Genomic DNA, 22,521 nt, shown 5'->3' on the forward strand with positions numbered 1-22,521 from the left:
GGCAAAGGTCACATAAAAAACAAGAGACATTAGCTAAGAGAAGAAAAATCTAATTCAGTATTATTATTATTTTTTTATTAGACCATACTGCCAATCTTCAAATATTGGGTTCGTGTAATATATTAGAAATAGCAAAAAAAAAAAAAAAAAAAACTACATCTTTAATCTATCTTAGATTTTACCTTTCTGGAGGGCAGGAATTATACATACATGGTTCTTTTGTACAGGGCCTAGTACATGTTAGAGCCATATACAGTTAGGTATTTAATGAGTATTTTTTGATAATAATGATGAAAGTTTATAACAATCTCATTTAAAATGAAATTGTATAATTTATACAGGATTATATAAGGGACTAAATATTTAAAACTAAAATTATGTTTTCTTAAGAAATGGAGTATTAAAATATTAAAATATCTATAATAAGAATAATAAAATAATTTATCTAACAATATGGAAACTTAATTTAGCATTTTAAATAATTTCTAAGACTGAATTTTGAAAAAAAAGCCATATACTGTTCTCCCAAACCACAGATAATAAAGTATGCATGCAACCTTGTTTATAAAAAGTAGTCACTGGCCCATTTCCCCAGAAACATCTGCTAGTATTCACTAGGTTTCTGTCTTGAATGTAGGTGTGTGTGGGTTTTTCTGCATGCAAACTTACCGTAATTAAATGAACTTCCCAAAAGGAATGTTATTTCATCAATAACCATAGCAAATGTTGCTACAAGACTCTGCTTATATCAACATAAACAGAAGCAGTATGTGTTTGTCCAGCACGCATCTAGATACCCAGAGCCCCTGGGGGAGATGCTGGCAGAAAGGTTAGTGGAAGGCCACCCAAAGAATAAACAAGGGCCACTGTACTCCTTATTTCACTGAATCAGTTTTTTACCATGATATGAAGTAAGTTAAGGCCAAAAGAAATCAAAATAAAATGATATATTATTTGAAGCAGGAAGAAAATATGCTACTATAAGATGCATGTTGTTAATGGAAGATTGGTTAATATTTTACCAATTGGACTTTAGAATATATTTAGGCTGTCATTAACTCATCAACCACTCTACCACCAAAAATATAGCTGCTGAAATTCTATAAAGCTTTGAGAGGGATCCAGAATCAAAAAAGTCCTTTAGCCCTAAAGGATAGAAGACATACCTACAAATCTTCTACAAACTTGTTTTTTGAGGATTATTATATCTTTCATGTCAGGCAACTATCTGCTTCCCCATTCCCTCTCTACCCCGTCTTTCCTTTGCTTGTCAGAACAAGGACTTACTTGTGAGGAATCTTGTGTGTTAGGAAGAAAAATGGTTTTTTAAAACTGAAGCTTTTGGTCAACAAAGTTCCTTTTTTTTTTTTTTTTTTAAAGCAAAATTTGATTTGAAGCAAATCTTACTAATATCAGAGAATAGTTAAGGTGAAAGGATCTTAGAGATCATCTTGTCTAATCCCCTTATTACAATTATGCAACTAAAAAAGATAATCAATGTAAATGCCTGCTGTGAAGTGCCAAACTAGAATTTGCTGAAGCATGATTCTACAGTCCATGGGACTCCTACCTATACAGATTTCTGTTATGGAACATTAGTCTTGGATACCTTGCTGTTTAATTTTTTCCTTGCTCATGGTTACTAACCAGGGAATGCTTCTTCCTTGAAGAAAGTTCGAGTGTTGTGTCATAAAGGCTTTCAACAAAATTCCTAAGGCAGGGAACATTCACTTCATTTTTAACAGCCTGAAAGAAAGATATATGTATATTAATATCATTAACCACATGTTGACTTTCCTTCTCTGACTTTGAGAAATTCATTGAAAGAAAAATGTAACTCACAGCTGCTACAGGGACGAGAATTTCAACAAATAGACCAGCTAATGCGTGCTTGATATCCTTGTCTTTGACTTCCAGAAAATAATGTGCACATTCCTATGGATTAGAACAGAATAACAAAACAAAACAAAAAAGCAATTAAAAGTTGGAATGAAGACATGAAACAAGACTAAAGTGTTTAGAATTCAATCTAATATTTGTGTTATTTATAAAAAGGATTACACACAATAAAGATATCAATCTTCATTTATTCCCAAACTATTTATCTCAGTGCTCAAAAGAAAAATATCACCCAACTGCCAAAGTCACCATAATGGACAAAATCAGCATTATCTCATTCTCATTTGACAGTGCTACCCATCTTATCATTTCTACTTCCTCCTATTTCAATATTATATGCTAAAATAATCTTCTGCTAGCAATGGATACACTTATCAGTTCCTTTGCTAACACAGATATTTAGATTATTCAAACAAAATAAAATTTTATCCACAGGCATAGGAGATTATATTTTGAGTCCTGAGGCCTTTAATATATCTATTCTCATTGTTTTGTCTGTTCTGATGTTTGTTTTGTCCCCTACACAATCTATTTCTGGTTAATGGGGCATGCTTATGATGGATTTTCAACAATCTGAGTTTCTTTTCTATGAGGCTAACCCTATAACTCTATAATCTGTAGGATATTGCTCTTCTATCATCTGGCCAATTTAGTCATACAATAAAAGTACAGTTTTTACAAGGGACTGTGTAAATGGAAATAATATCTTAAATTATCCATATGTAATTTTATGACATTTAAATACTTTTATTATATGACTTCTAATACTATATGAAATGAAATGACTAAATTTGAAAAAGACCAAAATCTATCAGTAACTTAATAATATATCTGACATATACAAACATCCAAAAAGAGAGCTAAAAACTTTTCCTTATACAAGACAGAGTATAAAGATTCCTGCAAGTCTTGTAGCCCTTCCATAATTTTACATTATGTATTTATGCCAATATTCTCACGCATAGGCTTGACCCAAAGTACAGAGCCAAGTTCACTTGGTACATGTATGAGTAATATTCTTCATCTGTAGCTGGGAAAACTCAAGCTTTCAACATATTGACTATCATCCAAAGTAAGCCAGTAGCAGAACCCGATAAAACTTAGACTCTATTCTTTATATCTCATGTGTGCTTACTATACAAGATTCCCACCACCAAGAATTCTTCTCAAGTAAACCATGATAAACTTGATATTATCTACATTCAAGCTCATACAACTTAATGGGACTCTTAAATCCTATGCTTATCAGCTACTTATTTATAGTATAAATGAGAACCATTTCTTTCTGCTCACATTTGAAGTTCTCAAAGATATACACTATGGATAAGAGAGTACGTTAATAATTATTAGACATAAGGAATATTAAACTAGCTAAATTCCATCCAGACCAAATGGCAAATATCTATGAAAGGGATTTAAGTCAGTAAGTCAACTAGCATTTCTTAAGGGTCTACTATGTACTAGAGACTATGCTAAGCCCTGAGGAAATTAAAAAAAAAAGGCAAAAACAGCTCCTGAATACACTCAAGGAGCTCATAATCTAAAGAGGAAAACAATATGAAAACAATTCTGGGTAAACAAGCAATATATCGTCATATAAATTATAGATTAGGAATAGGAGGAGGTCACTTGAATTAAGAATGGGAAAGATTTCCTGTAGCAGGTAGGATTTTAGTTAGGTCTTGAAGGGAGCCTAGAGACAGAAATAAGAAGGGTGAGAATTCTAGGCATGGAAGACAGTCAGGGAAAGTATATTGAATTTGGAGATGGAGGAAAAAACAACAATAACTAATATATGGGACCTGCCAATATATTGTCCTGCTTCATAGTATAATGTAAAAAACTTAACACACCAACAAGGTAAGTGAGAAAAGAGACCTCTGTGTTCAAGTAGAATTTAAGTATCTCTCTCTATACCCTCTTTGCCATTTCCCTCCCACTAACATTAGGAAGTCAAAGCTTCCTTCCAATTTACAGTACAAAAAAATTAGATGGCGTGAACTCATGAAAGTCAATCCCATGTTAGCCTTACTGCCTGTGCACTCACCTGCATGAATTGAAGAGAAGCTTCAAAGTCCTCCACTGGATACATTTTAATGCGAAAGAATTTCATACCCATTATTAAACTGATAATGCTTTGAACTACATATGGGCTCTGCTCTTTATGCCGGAGCTCTTTTAGTTCTGCCATAAATTTTTTCTTCACAGCAGGGAATCTGAAGATAAAAGACACATGCGTTTGGTCAAGTCCAGATAGGAAAATCACTTTTATGCAGACCTCCCTCAGAATATCTAAGGGAGAGAGTTCAAGCAATACCAGGATTTGGTGAAAAATCCAATTTTCCTTTGCATTTTATTGTACTATATTTAAGCTAACCAGCAGATGAAACATGTATGTTATCTGTACTCTTTCTAAATGGCTAGGTTTTTGCTTGTAGGGTTGTGGTGAGTGTGACTGTTTATTTGAGTGAAGTTATAGTCTTGGATCTCAAAGTACTAGAACTTCAGGGCTGTAAGAGTGTAAGAAATGCCATAATGGGCCAGACTCATGTATCTTCACTATCACTGTAAATTGCAAGTGGATTGTAAGTTCTTCCCTTGAAATATAAGCTTTTTGGAGTCAAGGACTGTTTCACTTTGACCTTAGAATCCTCAGTGCCTAGAACAGGCATACGGGAAGCAATTAGGAAATGTTCATTGATTAACTAATTGACTGTAGTAAGCAGGGTACATATATACCTGAAGAATTTTGTTGCCACTGTCAAAGATTATTGCTATCTAAAATTGCAAAATTTGAATTTTTAAAAAACATGCAATCTATTGATTGCTAAAGAATATATTTTCAAATTATAGGAAAATCTTGTAATTGAAAAAATCAAATCAACAATTATTTATAAAATGACTATTATTCTGGAATACTAGAATTAGAGGGATTTCTGAGAGGTTTTAAAGAGGTAATCAGGAAAAATTTATGTAACTTCTCTTAACTTGTAGCTGATATATGTGTATCTTTTATGAATAAAATACATATTCAAAAAGGATACAATTATGAACATTAGCTCATAAGCTCATAGGCTTAAGCTACGTCCTTAATTTATTATTTGATATCATGATCGAAATCAAAATTTTGAAATGATCCATGATGAGATTTTTTTACTTATGTAATCTTTGTGAGCATATACCAGGAAGAAGCATGACAGCAGGCTGAGCTGCCTTTGGGAAACTGCCCAGGATTCTGAAGAACTCCAAGGTTGCTCCAAGGTACAAAGCCTTATTATTATTATTATTTTTGGCAACACAAACATCTAACTAAAATGCTCAAATTGCTGCAAATCTTGTGACACCATAATCTCTGAGGTGGAGGTTCTTAACCTTATATGTGTCATGAACCATTTAGTGATTTGTTGAATGCTATGAACTCTTATCAGAATTTGCATTTTTAATGCACAAGATAAAATACCTAGGATTACAAATACAGTGATCAAAATAAGTTTAAAAAATCAAGTTTATGGAAAATCGATTAAGATCATGTGCTCTAAGGATCATAATTGTGAGAAACCAAAGGACAATGTATTTTGGTCACAAGAAAGCTACACGATATTTCTAATAAGAAGCTATGTACAAGGAATAGCATAAAGATAGTCCTGAGGAAATACAGAATCGGAAAATGAGTGAGCTTGTCATCTATTGATAACAATCACTAGTATTCATATACTGCCTTAAGGCTAACTGTTTGATATGCTAATTTACCTGATCCTTATAATAACTCTGGGAGGTGAGTTTTTATTAATTTTCCCCATTTTACAGTTGAGGAAACTGAGGAACAGAGAGATTAAATAACTTGTCCAGGATTGTTTATCTAGTGAATATCTGAGGCAGGATTCAAATTCTAGTCTCTATGCATTGGGTTGTCTAGCTACTTTATAGCTACTGAGAACAAGATTAAACTTGTTTTGGATCTCAGAACAACATATCTTTTGATAAAAATAGTTTTACTTGGGTTCCTAAGCCAGTCCACAAAAAGATGCATAATGTGGCTGAGCTATGCTGTAAATAGAAAAGAAATATAGAACATAAATACAACGTATGATAATGTATCTTTGGGGAAATTCATTCAGAATGCTATCTTGTGGGGTAAGGACTATTCACTAGTACTCCCGCAATGTATAGAGACTGCAATTACACCCTCCAAGATGTCAGGGGTAGGGGAATCACATCAGATAGGAAGACATGGAACAACCACAATCATAATGAAAAGAATGAATGCCAGATTCATGAGATCTCAGATCCATGGCATTTGGGAGATTGAAGAGTACTCCTTTGAATCCTGACTCACTATTATTAACACTGTCTTCCTGATGACAGATGGATAAAAAGCTCTGAAACTCTATGATCTCAGAGAAATTAAAATGCAGCCAATCCAAAAGATAATGGAAAGCCTCAGAGTATAGATAAGGAACTGGCAGAATATTACTAAGGATGGTGATGGGTGTGAGAGGTCATATTAAAATATAGTCAAGGAAGTGTATGATTGGAAAAGCAGTTGGAATAGTCATGTGGTAAGAATGGGATATAAAGTGTGAGTAGCTTCAATGCTCCTTCCATATCCCTGAGATATAAAAAGAACCAGTTAAGTATCGAGGCTATTGGGTTCCTTTATGGAGTACAAATGGAAGGACATGACACCACAAAGATGAGAAGGCAGAGAAGAGTTGTGAGCTATACTGATGGAGAACATTCACAGCAATAAAAGATCCATCAAAGTATGGCAGAACTCAAAAAATATTTCAATGAGAATTAAAGCATCTATTTATATAGTTTTTTGGGGAAAAGATGAAAAAGCAGATAGGTGAAGAATAAAATATTTAGTAAAATATTTCTAATTTTAAAAAAAATCTTGATATGAAAATTGACTTAATTTTTGCTTAAAGTATATATGCTTCTGTCTAAAAAAATGTTAATCCTTGAAGAACAATATCCATAATGCCATAAGTTTATTATTTTAGGTTTAAAAAAAAAAACCCTGCAACAAAACTGGCCCTGTACTTTCATCAGCATCAGGAACTACTGATAAAGTTAACTCCTACATGTTCTGTGATAGAAAGTCTTAAAAACTGACTAGGGCACTGAGAGGCTAATTGATTTCTCTAGGGTCAAAAAATTAGTATGTGCCAGAGATTTCCCTGACTCAGTGACCAACTCTCCATGGATATACTGCTTCTTATTATATTATAAATATATTTTTCTACTATATTATAATTGAAAATAAATTTAAACATCTTTTTCAATTGTTCTAACACAACGTTCCAACATCATTTTCACATATCTATGATTAACCTATTTATAGGGGTACAATTCATTTCCCAAGATCTTCCCAAGGATTTGTTCAATTCACTTGAGGAAATTAAAACTAGATTCAGTTTTCTGATGCAACCCTAAAAGCAATATGAGTGAAGGACAATGCTTCTTTGAAATTTATAAAATATACTAAGAAGGCAAACTCTATGTTGTGAAATATCTATTAAATTCATATCAAACAATAACATACTTTTAAAATCAGAGAGCTTCAGGACAAGTGATCTAAATCACAATTTAAATGGATTTGATGCAAATTCAAGCACATCACTTTTAATCAAAGTCTATAGTTACCTAATCTCAATGTAAATGGCTTTTAAAAGCTTAACCCACTCTCCAAATTATACTCAAAGATACTTTTTCTGATGTAACATTATCACCATTAAACTGACAAGATGCTGCTAAAACCCTATTAGACTAACTATATAATCCTTATAGTAACTAAAGTTTAAGAGGAAAAAAACCCTATAACATCCTAGAATCTCTTTACTATGGGAAAAATGATAAATGTACCATGGAAGTAACCTTATTTAGGAGAGAGTGTAACTGTAATATCCCTAGTTATCCCTGGTTATTTCTTCCATCAGATAAATATGTTATTCTGAAAAATTACCAAATGAACACTGAAGCTGATTTTACTAGAGAGAAGAAAAAAAAGCACTAATTCTTGAAAAGTCACGCTTTAACTGATTTAAGGGAGACTTTGCTAATCTTTAATAAATGTTAATTATTTGACTAGTGGAGAGTATATTAATTCTTTCAAGCAATTTAAGTATGAGATTATTCTAAGTCAGAAGTTTCTAAAGGTTATGCAAATGACTGTGAAGACCTTAAAACATCTCCTAAATGTGAATGATTCATGAACTACTAATTATAAATAGAACTGGACTTATCCACCATGATGGATCATTAGAAGTCTAGAGTTCGAAGGCAATGCAGAGGCACCTAGAACAGGTTTCTCATTTAATAGGTACAGAACTGTGGTCCAGTCAAATGACTTGTCACATTGGTAATGTTGGAAGAGATTTGAATCCAAGTTTTTTGATTTCATAGCCATCATTTTTTCTATTGCCTCCCTAGGGCTATCAACTACTAGTGGCAATAGACCTGATTGATATGGCATTTCTATCTTCTATTGATAACTATTATTAATCAACTACAAATTTGTTTTTTTTTTTTTTCCTTTCTTAGTTCATAGAATCATAGAGTTAGAACAAACCTTAAAGGTAGTATATTGGATAGAATTTTTCTGTACATGAAGTTAGGAAGAATTGAATTTAAATCCTATTTCATAAACTTACTAGCTGTGTGTCTTTATGCAAGTCACTTATTCTCTCTTATTCTATTTCATCATCTGTAAAATGAGGATGGTTCAATGGATAGAGTGCTGGGCCTGAAGACAGGGAGGGCTGAGTTCAAATCCAGTCTCAGATACTTATTAGCTATGTGTTTCTGGACGAGACACTTTAACTTTGTTTGCCTTAATCTACTCTAGAAGGAAATGCCAAACTATTTCAGTATTTTCTTTGCCAGGAAAAATCCCATGGACAGTGTGATATGATCCAAAAGGTTATGAAGAATCAGACACAACTAAACAACTGAACAAGAACAAAACCACCAAAATGAGGGCTAATCTCCAGGGTTGCTTTGAGGATCAAATGAGATAATCTGCAATAATGTGCTCTGCAAACCTTAAATCACTATGTAACTTCTAGCTATTATTATCAGCTATTATCATTTAGTCCAAATTCCTCTTGCCACTACTGCTGAAAGACTGATGTTTTGGTCTGCTTCTGGCTTAGCCTGGCTTGGCCCACACCCACAACCAATTTGAAAGCAAAATAACTCTGGGAGGCCTTCCTACAGTAACTGATACTCATGGTACATAATCCATCAAAACAAAGGAAAATGGAAGTGGTTTCTTTAACTTTGCTACTTAACACCTAATGTAAATATAACACAAAATTATTCTGGGGCTGTTGCAAAGAAGTTATAGAGTTTTGTGAAATGAAAGAACTGACTGATTAGCAAAAAGAAAATAGCAACTTTTCATTTATTCAGAATTGGGTATAATGAAGTACTTTACTAAAGCAAAACATTTTCTAAATAACAACTTTCAATCTTCAATGCTTTAAAAAAGTTGTACCCCATTCTGAATAAAAATATATCTAAATAGACATATATCTAAACCTCAACCTCCTTGAATTAACTGATTCAATCTTTTCTTGAGGACTTTAGGGCCATCTTATGAATATTAATTATACAAAAGTAACATGATGTGGTACAAAGAATAACAGACTGTAAATCTGAAGAGTTGGGGAGTTTTTTTCCAGCTGTGTGACCTGGAGCAACTATCTTGATGAGCTTAAGGGCCCATAATCTTGATGAATTTATTCTAAATGATTAAAAACCTTTTTTGGGATTGTTTTTTGCCAGTTTCAGGGGATGTAGATAGTAATGGTCACTAGAAAAATGATCTCAGGAAAGGAAGTAATGTAGACTAGTAGAGAGAGAGAGAATTAGATTTGGAACCAGGAAGCCCAAGCTTTATGCCCATTTGACAAATATTAGCTACATGATGCTGGTAATTATTATGATAAATTATTTAACTTCTCAGTGCTCTAAGACTATAAGTTATAGAGTAGATGATGACCTTCATTGATATCTCCTCACTGCCACTTCCTGCACCAAGGATTTTACAGAGCCAGGCCCCATGTTTAGTTAAGCACGATGAAGTTAAAGACATCAAAGCCTTGCACGACTGATCCAATGAAAGGAAGGAGATAAGAGACAAGAGAGTAGGAGGTGACATAATTTCCACAAGTATAATATTGCTAATAAGACTAATGTTATTCAATTCCAGTTTCCTACACAGAGTTACAGGGCCTGATAAATTTAGCTATGAGAACTTCCCCCTGAGTTGTTTCCATGACAGAATCTGGGACATTTTTAGCTCAACTGAAATAAGTAGAGAGCAATACATAGTAATGGAACATGTTAAAATGAATTCTTTCATACTTTATAAAACTATTACCCACAGAACAAGAAAAAACAAACATTTGAAATATTATAAACTTTTTGGGAATCATGCTGAGCTGAGATAATCCTACTTGTATTAAAAAATTTAGTTTTCTCATCCAGGGGATTGAAAACTATGGTCCAGAGTGAAGATCTGGCCCATCAAACAAGTCATTAGACGTTAAATAGGTGGGTAATGTGTAATGTGTTTGCTAAGAACTAGGCTAGACAACTGGATGAAAAGGAGGATGGAGGGTCATGTGTGAGGGCAGAGAGAAGATTAGTTTAACTGTATAACAGCACACAAAAGGGAGTAACATACAATGAGAATAGAAAGCTAGGTTCAAGCTGGGTTGTGAAGGGCTTTGGAGCCAAAGAGAGGCATTTATATTTTATCCTAGAGAAAACAGGAAGCCACTAGGATTGACTAAGTAGAGAGAGAGCACTGGAACTGAAGTCAGAAAGATCTGAGTTGAAACTGGACCTCAGACATTTAGTTGGTCTCTGACCCTGGGCAAGTCACTTAACCCTGACTGCCTCAGTTTCCTCATCTGTAAAGTGATTTGGAGAAGGAAATGCCAAACCGCTCCTGTATTTTTTCCAAGAAAACCCCAAACAGAGTTACAAATAGTTGGACACGATTAAACAACATCCATAACAAGAAATGATTGAGTTTGGGAGTCATGTGGTCAAATCTGCACTTAAAAAAATTTCTTTGAGAGCTAGGGATTGTATGCATTGGAATGGGAGAAGGACTAGATAGTTTTAGCAGTATTCTAGGTGAGAGGTGATGTGGTGGCTGTGTGAGTAGAAAAATGAGATTGGAATTAAAATAGAAATAGCAACATTTGGTGATTGATTAAGTTTTGATCAGATGTGGCATAAGGGAGAGTAAAGAATATTGCTAATGGGCCATCCTATAACTCTGGGAGGCTTGGACAATGGTGATGACTATCAGGAAGAGGAAAATTTGGAAGAGAACGGGGTTTAGGGAGGAAATAAAATGAACTCAGTTTTGGATAGATTGAGTTTGAGAAGTCTTTGGGAGATGTTACAAACTGGTTAGTTTGAGATATCCAATAGTAATTAATGATTTGTGACTGAAGCTCAGGAGAGAGTGTAGGGCTCGATTTACCAGTTTGTAAGTCATCTGCAGAGAGGTGATAATTAAACTTATGGGACCTGATAAAGTTCTAAGAGAGTGTAGAAAAAGCAGAGAAGGTTCAAGACAGAACCTTGTGGAACATACATTGCTAGTGGGCATTAAGAAAAGCTAGCAGAGAAGATGGAGAAGTAAAGGCAGGAAAGATAAAATAATGCTAGTTTTTTGTTGTGTCTCTCTCGTGTGTGTGTGTGTGTGTGTGTGTGTGTGTGTGTGTGTGTATAAATATGTGTATGGATATATTTGTATATATACATATACACAAACACACATATATATATATTTTCCACTTACATGTAAAACCATTTTTTCATTTATTTTTAAAACTTTGAGTTCTAGATTCTCTCCCTTCCTATATCCCACTTCCCCACCTTGAGAAGGCACATGTGAAATTATAATGCTAGCTTTTAATGGAAAAGATAATGATATGCTGCTCTCCCTCTTCAAGAAAACTGAGAACCACACACACATACAACACACCCTCACCCTCCCAACACATTCTAGAATGACTAGAAGGTATATTTACTCACTTAGCTTGTGCCAGCACCCCAATTACTTCTGCATAGAGGTCTGCAACGATGTGCATATTTCCAGTGTTAGGACCAAGATACCTAGCAAGATAGAATGAGGTGATATAAGAAGTATTGGTGACCTAAAAAGAATAAATGATTTCATTTTAAGCAATCTACTTATGCGGTGTCCTTACTTACCCTTCCTTGTATTTAAAGTGCTTGAAGGCCAAGTTAATAACCTCATGGATCAAACTGTCTATTACAGGATGAAGTGGAATCTGAAAATACAAGAATAATCTTTCAACTGACAAGGGAATACTAAATATTAACTTGCTCACAATGCAAAGCATAATTCTGTATATGGCTTTTAGCAATATAATTTACCAAGAACACCAAAACTGTTAACATGACCTAGTAGTTATTAGTTGGGAAAACACCAAAGGCTAATTTCTATTACTATATTATGTAAGGTAAATTCAGTAGTGAATATACTGCAAAATTGGAATGTCATCTACCAAAATTTATAACAGGTATCTTATTTCAATTCAGAAAATATGAATAATATAGTACATAGAGATATTATTGGTTTTTAAATTGGATTTGGAATTTACTGACAATTTAATAGCCTGAGAGCTTTTAATGCCAACCAGACTCAGAAGTGACAAACTTTATCTTAGAGCAGTATTAAAACAATAACATACCTGCTTCAAAACTTCTATTAACACTAAAGAAAAAATAAAATCAATGGCCAGATCTCTTCTTTCCATTAAATAATCTCGTTGCTGTTCATCACTATAAAAATAAAAATATGGCAGTAAGTGGGAGTAATGTTTTCTGTTAAAGTTCCTGTTATGAGATCCAATACAATCCATTAAAAAGCTAGAAATCACAATAATCCACCCTTAAGTTAAACATATTGCTTAACTATTTTTACAATGGTGAACTTTCCAAGTAACTTAATCTCTTTGGGCACACATTTTCTCATTTGTAAAATGACTGGATTGGTCTAGACATATGTTCATATATTACAACCTTCCTTGGGATATTTTTTACTATATATAATCACTCACGGAAGGTCCTTAGGTTAGAAGCAACAAAATGGCTTAAATTTGCTGAGAAGTGGGGTGAGGAGGAGGAGGAAGTGGAGAATTAAAGTGTTCTCTCAAATGTCCTATAACACTTAAATCTCCCTTTTTCTGCTCTTTTTCACAAACTAACAGGAATTCTAGTTTGAGATTTCCCAATTTGTTAGACATAAGGAAAATATGGAGAATTACCAAATGGGGGCAACTAGTGATTAAGAGAAGGATAAAATAAGATTTATGAGGGGAAAGAAATGAAAGAAATTGGGGTTATTTGGTAGAAGTTTCTTAAATATACTTTACATTCCAAATAGAAATATTTTGAACAGATGATATTTAAATGAGATATAGGGAAAAATTTCTTTGCTTAGTCAATTTGATAGATAATAGAATGAGTTAGTAAAGGAGGTTGTGACATTGTCTTCCAAGGAGAAATGTTTTAGTAGTCTGAGTCTCCTTATTTAGAAGACGGTAGCTTAACTACAAGTACTGCCTAGAAAAAAGGAAATGGACACAAATGACTCAGGAGTCCTCTCATCCTGCGATCTATTTAGGGAATTGTGCTGGAAAATGCTGCTATAAGTTGGGGGAGGGGGAAGCTAGATGAGAGGGAAAGCAGCATTAAAGAATGGAAATTAAGTATATATTTTGGAGTAAGGAAAAAGGGAAAAGTGTCTGTTTGGAAGGACAGACAGTTAAGGATGAAAAGGGATAAAGGAGACAAAAGATAATACAAAAAATGTTATCAACATAGTTAGAACACCTGGATTCAAGTCTTGGTCCCATTGTTGATAGGCTATATGATTTTTAGATAAGTCATTAAAGCTCTTTGAGTCTTGTACAGTCATTGCTAGAGAAGTGTGAGCCTATGAACTATCATGGAAGGGAATGAATGTAGAAGGGAGATAGAAGATTTAAATGCAATCCTTAAAAGGAGACTTCAAAAGATGCTATAAGATCTTTTTACCAACAATAAAAATTGACTTTGTATAGAGCCAGACCTGTTGAATTCTTGGTGGGGAAACTCACTTCACTGATATAGATCTTTTTTATTTATTTATTTTTATTTATTTATTTTTTGATCACTTTTTTAAAAATATATTTTATTTTATTTTATAATAACTTTATATTGAGAGAATCCAGGCCAGAGTAATTTTTTACAACATTATCCCTTGCACTCGCTTCTGTTCCGATTCCCCCCCCTTCACCCCCTCCCCTAGATGGCAAGCAGTCCTATATATGTTAGATATGTTGCAATATATCCTAGATACAACATATATTTGCAGAACCGAACAGTTCTCTTGTTGCACAGGGAGAATTGGATTCAGAAGGTAAAAATAACCTGGGAAGAAAAACAAAAATGCAAATAGTTCACATTCATTCCCCAGTGTTCTTTCTTTGGATGTAGCTGCTTCTGTCCATCATTTATCAATTGAAACTCAGGTCTCTTTGTCAAAGAAATCCACTTCCATCAGAATACATCCTCATACAATATCGTTGTTGAAGTGTATAATGATCTTCTGGTTCTGCTCATTTCACTCAGCATCAGTTCATGTAAGTCTCTCCAATCCTCTCTGTATTCATCCTGCTGGTCATTCCTTACAGAGCAATAATATTCCATAATATTCATATACCACAATTTACCCAGCCATTCTCCAATTGATGGGCATCCATTCAATTTCCAGTTTCTAGCCACTACAAACAGGGCTGCCACAAACATTTTGGCACATACAGGTCCCTTTCCCTTCTTTAGTATTTCTTTGGGATATAAGCCCAGAAGTAACACTGATGGATCAAAGGGTATGCACAATTTGATAACTTTTTGGGCATAATTCCAGATTGCTCTCCAGAATGGTTGGATTCGTTCACAACTCCACCAACAATGCATCAGTGTCCCAGTTTTCCCGCATCCCCTCCAACATTCATCATTATTTTTTCCTGTCATCTTAGCCAATCTGACAGATGTGTAGTGGTATCTCAGAGTTGTCTGAATTTGCATTTCTCTGATCAATAGTGATTTGGAACACTCTTTCATATGAGTGGTAATAGTTTCAATTTCATCATCTGAAAATTGTCTGTTCATATCCTTTGACCATTTATCAATTGGAGAATGGCTTGATTTCTTATAAATTTGAGTCAGTTCTCTATATATTTTGGAAATGAGGCCTTTATCAGAACTTTTAACTGTGAAAATGTTTTCCCAGTTTGTTGCTTCCCTTCTAATCTTGTTTGCATTAGTTTTGTTTGTACAAAGGCTTTTTAATTTGATATAATCAAAATTTTCTATTTTGTGATCAGTAATGGTCTCTAGTTCATCTATGGTCACAAATTTCTTTCTCCTCCACAAGTCTGAGAGATAAACTATCCTATGTTCCTCTAATTTATTTATAATCTCGTTCTTTATGCCTAGGTCATGGACCTATTTTGATCTTATCTTGGTATATGGTGTTAAGTGTGGGTCCATGCCTAATTTAATAACTTTTTATTGACAGAACCCATGCCAGCATAATTTTTTACAACATTATTCCTTGCACTCACTTCTGTTCCAATTTTTCCCCTCTCTCCCTCCAACCCCTCCCCCAAATGGCAAGCAGTCCTTTACATGTTGAATAGGTTACAGTATATCCTAGATACAATATATGTGTGCAGAACCGAACAGTTCTCTTGTTGCATAGGAAGAATTAGATTCAGAAGATATAAATAATCCGGTAAGAAAAACCAAAATGCAAAGTTTATATTCATTTCCCACTGTTCTTTCTTTGGGTGTAGCTGCTTCTATCCATCCTTGATCAACTGAAATTGAATTAGATCTCCTTATTGAAGAGATCTACTTCCATCAGAATACATCCTCATACAGTATCATTGTTGAGGTATATAATGATCTCCTGGTTCTGCTCATTTCACTCAGCATCAATTCATGTAAGTCTCGCCAATCCTCTCTGATTTCATCCTGCTGGTCATTTCTTACAGAGCAATAATATTCCATAACATTCATATACCACAATTTACTCAACCATTCTCCAATTAATGGGTATCCATTCAATTTCCAGTTTCTAGCCACTACAAACAGGGCTGCCACAAACATTTTGGCACATACAGGTCCCTTTCCCTTCTTTAGTATCTCTTTGGGGTATAAGCCCAGTAGAAACACTACTGGATCAAAGGGTATGCACAGTTTGATAACTTTTTGAGCATAGTTCTAAATTGCTCTTCAGAATGTCTGCATGTGTTCACAATTCCACCAACAATGTATCAGTGTCCCTGTTTTTCCACATCCCCTCCAACATTCCCCATTATCTTTCCCTGTCATTCTAGCCAATCTGACAGGTATCTCAGAGTTGTCTTAATTTGCATTTCTCTGATTAATAATGATTTGGAGCATATTTTCATATGGCTATAAATAGTTTCAGTTTCTTCGTCTGAGAATTGTCTGTTCATATCCTTTGACCATTTATCAATTGGAGAATGGCTTGATTTCTTATAAATTTGAGTCAGTTCTCTATATATTTTGGAAATGAGGCTTTTATCAGAACCTTTGACTGTAAAAATGTCTTCTCAGTTTATTGTTTCCCTTCTAATCTTGTCTGCATTTGTTTTGTTTATACAAAAACTTTTCAATTTCATATAATCAAAATTTTCTATTTTGTGGTCAAGTCATTATATAGATCCGCAAATCACTTGAAATAGCCAATACTCAGAGTCAATAAACATTTATTAAAGTAACTAACTCAATATCAGTTTTTCAGAGACAGTATAGGATCCTGTGACTCGTCTGAGAGAGTCACTGCAGAAATACTGTTTTAAAAGGTGTTAGGCTGGCTCTCATATAAACTGACATTTATACACAATTTCTTTCTCTAAGAGGACTTATATATATATTGCTTCCAAGTTTGTAAAGTAAAATTGATGACCAATGATAAATGCTTTCCAGTACAAAATTTTAGTCAAATACCTTTCAAATAAAGGGCTTGGTTTGATTATGGTTTTGAGGTCTGCCAGTTACAACATTATTTTGGCATGTGAAATGTTGAGATCATACTTATCTTGGGAAATTGTAACTTACACTACACCCCTCACATTTGCCTAATTTCAGTTGCTCTTATATTTCTCTAAATTCCTTTCATTTCTTCTAGTAAAAAAAGTTCACATTGTTGTTAGCTAGATGAAACCCTAGAGACCTATGATTTTCTAACTTTCTCTCAATCATAAATATTCTTCTTCTTCTTCTTTTACTGTCAAATACTAAATGTGAAATGCTACTAAAATCCAGTTCCAGAGCTTTAATTCTGGATTGGATCTCAGCATTAACTTTGATCTCTTAAAAATGATCAGGAATACAATTAAAAGGGAAACATTACTGTCAATTCAGGGAGAAGTGATTACTTTATTTTCCATTTTAAATGAATCCATGAAATATTCATAAAGTTTTAGCAATTAATTATTCACAAATGAGATTAGAAGAAACTTCAAATTCCATTAGTCTAACCCCCAAACTATAATAATCTGAACATTATGAAAGCCTCACTAATTCAAAATAATTGTGGGGGAATGACTATGTTGAATGAATAAGATATTTGAATTATATTATATTCCAATAGAAATAATTTTAAATAGTATAATAATTTGAGGTAATAAAACAATATCAAGTAAAGGCCTATTTTAGTGAATGGGTAAATTAATTTTAATAAACATAACATTTTTTAAAACAGTATTTTCAATGATGCTATATAGCTGTCAATTATTGAATACCAAAGTCTCTGAAGATTTTAAGTTGAGAGTCACCAAAGAGGCATTATATAAGTACATGTGGGTATGAGTAAACAACCCTATAACTATCCCTAACAAAGAACAATATATGAGAAGTAGAATAAAGGATGTCACCAGGGTTATGTCTGACTCAAAAAGAAGGTTAGCGAGTTTTTGAAAAAAGCAAGGAATCACCAATAGGTAGCTTGCATGTTCCTCTGGGATGCTTGTAATGTGAGGAAAGCTAGAAGGCCATCTGTGAAAGATATGTAGGAGTATATGGGCAAGGATCAGTCAATTAATAAACATTTATTAAGTATCAACTATGTGCCAGACCCAAAAAGAGCCAAGAGACAAGGAGTTTGCAGTCTGGGGTGGGAGTGGGGGGGCAATAATAAACAAACAAATATCTTCAAACAAGTCACATATAGGATAAATAGGAAATAATTAACAGAGAAAATACTAGAATTAAGAGGAGAGAGGAAAGACTTTCTGTGGAAAGTATAGAATTATATTCTAGAAGTAGACATGCATGGCTTGCTATCTATAGCCTTATTAAAGATAAAATCAATAAGATCACAGATTCCTCCAAAAATCAAAGTAATTCCTATAGTAATGGCTGGCATATAAATAATACTAGTGATATCTAACTAAAATGTTTTCTTACAAGTATTTTAAAATTTGCCTTCAGTCTTTTTTACATTATCAGCACAAATGTAGTCTTGGGAGAACAGTGATAATATACAGTGATAAATAACACCCCTTCACTTCCACTTTCTCTATGCAGGCAGTTCCAGCAAATAAATACCACATTCCTAGAGATTACATGTGAAGGCAGAATATCATAAAACAAAACTCTGGAGCTAGATCGGGTGTTGTATTCTTCTGTTTTGTCATTTTCCATGTCATCCCTGGATATTATCAAATGAGAAATGAGGTATCAGTGTTTATTATAGTGTTGACTAAGCAGAGTGTTGGAATGTGAGGGGATAAAAAGTGGATCATGCTTCCTATTCTCCTCAGTCTTTTCTTTTTAATACTTTCTCTGCAAAGTTATAGCTACTTATCCAAGATTTAAAGAGTACTCCATTCCAAAGCTCTCCACCTGGCAATGCAAACTTTAAATCAAATTAGGTACTTGTGACAGGTGGGTGAACACTTACCTCTGAAACTGGCTTGCACACATTATAAGTCACATTACAAATAATTGCTATCTAATCATAACTGGGCTGTCTGCACTACACACATTTGCTGGATAATATCAAGTAGGATACCAGCACATTGATTCTCTTTATATCTCTGCTTTTAATTGTCCCAAATCTCTTCACTGTTCCAACTTTCAATATCCCCTCAGAGAGGTATAATGGCACAATAGAAATAGTGCTGTATAATGGATGAAAGATTCTGGGTTTAAATCTTGGCAGTGACATTCACCACCTCAAAGACTTTGGAAAGTTTCTTAATTTCTTTGTGTTTCAATTTTCTGAGTCTCAATTTCCTTGTGTGTTAAATGAGAAAACTGGATCAGATAAACTTTAGAGGGTCCTTGTCAATTCCAAACCTACAACATGTGGCTATTTCTTCATTGAGAAGTAGATGATTTCATCTATATCACTTAAGAGATTAAGGCCAAAACAGATGATGATAACTCTCCTCTATTTCTCTTTTTTAAAAATTATTTTTATCATTAATTTTTTTAAAAAATTGAGTTCTGAATTCTCTGTCCCATTGAGGGGTGGGAAATGGAGAAGTCAGAAAAAGTGATAGCAAATACTCACGGAATCATGCAAAACATATTTGCATATTAGCCATGATACAAAAAAAAAAAAAAAAAAAAGAAAAGAAACCCAGACAAAAAACCAAGAAACAAAATAATGTTTTAATCTATATTTAGACTCTTTCAGTTTTTTCCTGGAGATGGATAGCATTTTTCATCTTAAGTTCTTCAGAATTGTTTTGGAACATTGTATTGATCAGAATAGCTAGGTTGTTCATAGTTGATCATCATTACAATATTGCTTTTATTGTATACAATATTCTTCTAGTTTTGCTTACTTCACTTTACGTCATTTGTATGTCTTCCCAGGTTTTTCTGAAATCATCCTGCTTATCATTTCTTATAGTGCAATCGTATTTCATCACAACCGTATGTCACAACTTGTTCAACCATTCCTCAGTTTCTAAGTATTCCTTCAATTATGCTATCACAAAAAGAGATGTCATGAACATTTTTTATATGTACATCTTTCCCCTTTTTTTCCTCTCTGATCTGTTTAAGATATAGACATAGTGGTGACATTGCTGGATCAGAGGTTATGCAGTTTTGTAGCCCTTTGAGCATTGTTCAGTTCATAACTCCACCAACAGTGCATCAATGTCCCAATTTTTCGACATGTTCAACAACATTTGCCTTTTTTCCCTTTTCTCTCATATTAGACAATCTTACCTCAGAGCTACTTTAATTTGTATTTTTCTAATCAATAGTGGCTTAGAACTAATTTGTATGACTATGGGTTGCTTTGATATCTTCTGTAAACTGTTTGTTCATATTTTTTGACCATTTATCAATTTGGGAATGACTCATATTTTTAGAAATTTAACTCAATTTGTATATTTGAGAAATGAGGTCCTTATCAGAGAAACTTGCTGCAAAAATATTTTTCCAGTCTCCTGTTTTCCTTCAATATTGATTGCATTGATTTTGTTAGATTTTGTTAAAAATATTTTCCCAGTCTCCTGAGTCCTGTTTTCTTTTAATATTGGCTGCATTGATTTGTTTTGCCCTTTTTAATTTATTGTAATCAAAACAATCCATTTTATTTCCTGTAGTCTTCACTCTTTTTTGTTTAGTCACAATTTTTTCCTTTATCCATAGATCTGACAAGTAAAAATTTCCATGCTCCCCTAATTTGCTTATGATATCGCTCTTTATGTCTAAGTCATGTATATATTTTGGTTGTATCTTGGTATGGTGTGAGATGTTAGTTTATACCTAATTTCTGCCAAATTGCTTTCCACTTTTCTCAGCAATTTTGATCAAACAGTAAGTTTTTGTTCCTAAAGCTTGGATCTTTGAGTTTATCAAATACTACAATAAGATGGTTCTAGTGTCCAAAATTTTCTAGTCATATCCTTGGAGTTAGTCTTGGCTCATATCTTCTTTTAAACTCCAACTATCCAATCAGTTGTCAAGCACTATTGACAGTCTCTTACCACAATCACCTTATTCAAGATTTCATCTCTTCTTGTTCAAATGATGGCAACAGTCTTTTAATGGGTTATTTTGTTACTTTAACTTTTTCATTCTCAGTTTCACTACATATGGAATTTAGATGATAATAGTATTTCCCTTATAGAGTTGTTGTGAGATATGGAAAGCACTTTATGAACTTTAAGGCATATAATATTAACTATTCTTAATATTATTGCTATTATTATTATTATGACTTATGAAGGTCATCTTCCTTAACAGATCATAACATCACAACTTAGCCAGTGATTTTAGAGCAAGAGATTTTAACCTGGGGTTTATTCAAAAATTCATTTTTGTGTAATCCTACTTATTTTATTTTCTGCATTAAAAAATTCTTTTGATAAGTAATCCATAGGCTTCACCAGATCGCTAAAGGGAAATTTGATATAAAAAAGTTAGAACCCTTCTCTTAGAGAGTTGTTATGTTTAAAAAAAATCTATCAACCTAGTGATGAGACTCTTGTGTTTAGCTAGGCTGATCCTGAGGCAATAGAAATGCATTCCATCACTAAGCCCATACTTGAGACCATTCCAGCTTAGTGGAATCTGCCAAAGACTGAACTTTGCTGGCAAAGCTTTTGAGAACCCAGATTCATTTCTTACCCACTTCAATACATAAGAAGAGTTGCAGGTGCATTTCTAAAATACCACTTTTTATAAACACACACATTTTGGATTAATACCAGTAAATTCTATTTTCTATAACAGATACTTATTTTGAGATAAATTAAGTTGTATGTGTTATATCTTCAACACTGTGATAGAGAGGACACTCCATGGTTCATTTTTTCAAGGCTGGGAGGAATAATTTTCAAACCTTCCAGAGGATATCTAAATACTTTGTCTTCAAAAAGAGACTAGATTTCAGGTCTCTAGTTCAATACTCTTTCTTCCCCATCATGATGAATTTCAAGATTTATTCTGCAGATTACAGCAAAAGAATCATTAAACTGAATGGAAACTCTAAAATCACCTGTTCTATTCAGGACCAGAGCAGGAATATCCCCAATAGCATTCCTAAAAAAGACTGAAAGATTTCTGAAAGAACTCCAATAGGAGCAAACTACTTCCTGAGGCCAGGCAAATAGAAAGAATATGGGTGTTCAGGTCAGAGAACCTGGGTTCAAATCTCAGATCTGATACATTTTACTTGCATGGTCTTGGGGAAGTCATTTAATATCCCAATGTGCCTCAGTTCTCCCATATAAAAATGACGAGACTAAACTACATGATCTCTCAAGTCTCTTTCAGTTCAAGGTCTATGACAATTCTATGACTTGGCAAACTACTGCAATTTTGGACAGCTCCAAATCTTAGCTTTATGAAGCATTTCCTAACAGTAAGGCTACATTTACTTCTCTATAATTCTTAGTTTTGCCTTCTGAGGCCAAATAGAATAAGTCTATTTCATTTTTCACATGAAAACCATTAAAATTTTTGAAGATTTCAATCTGTCCATTTCTATTGCCAGGGAAAATATCATTCCTTCTGTGG

The 22,521-nt window shown here is 33.7% G+C and overlaps 1 protein-coding gene across 7 annotated transcripts in view; it reads right to left on the reverse strand.

Annotated features, from left to right (window-relative positions):
- The window catches only part of FRY (FRY microtubule binding protein), a 514,411-nt gene that overhangs the window by 161,560 nt on the left and 330,330 nt on the right, over window positions 1–22,521 (reverse strand). For all 7 annotated transcript variants that reach the window (XM_051986496.1, XM_051986491.1, XM_051986495.1 and 4 more), the window contains 6 exons: window positions 12,648–12,738; window positions 12,145–12,224; window positions 11,965–12,045; window positions 3,947–4,115; window positions 1,843–1,935; window positions 1,648–1,746 (listed from right to left, as the gene is read on the reverse strand). In XM_051986496.1, coding sequence (XP_051842456.1) covers window positions 1,648–1,746; window positions 1,843–1,935; window positions 3,947–4,115; window positions 11,965–12,045; window positions 12,145–12,224; window positions 12,648–12,738 — 613 coding nt within the window. The remainder of the gene's footprint in view (window positions 1–1,647; window positions 1,747–1,842; window positions 1,936–3,946; window positions 4,116–11,964; window positions 12,046–12,144; window positions 12,225–12,647; window positions 12,739–22,521) is intronic.

The sequence above is a fragment of the Antechinus flavipes genome, chromosome 3, assembly GCF_016432865.1.
Source record: "Antechinus flavipes isolate AdamAnt ecotype Samford, QLD, Australia chromosome 3, AdamAnt_v2, whole genome shotgun sequence".
NCBI lineage: Eukaryota > Metazoa > Chordata > Mammalia > Dasyuromorphia > Dasyuridae > Antechinus > Antechinus flavipes.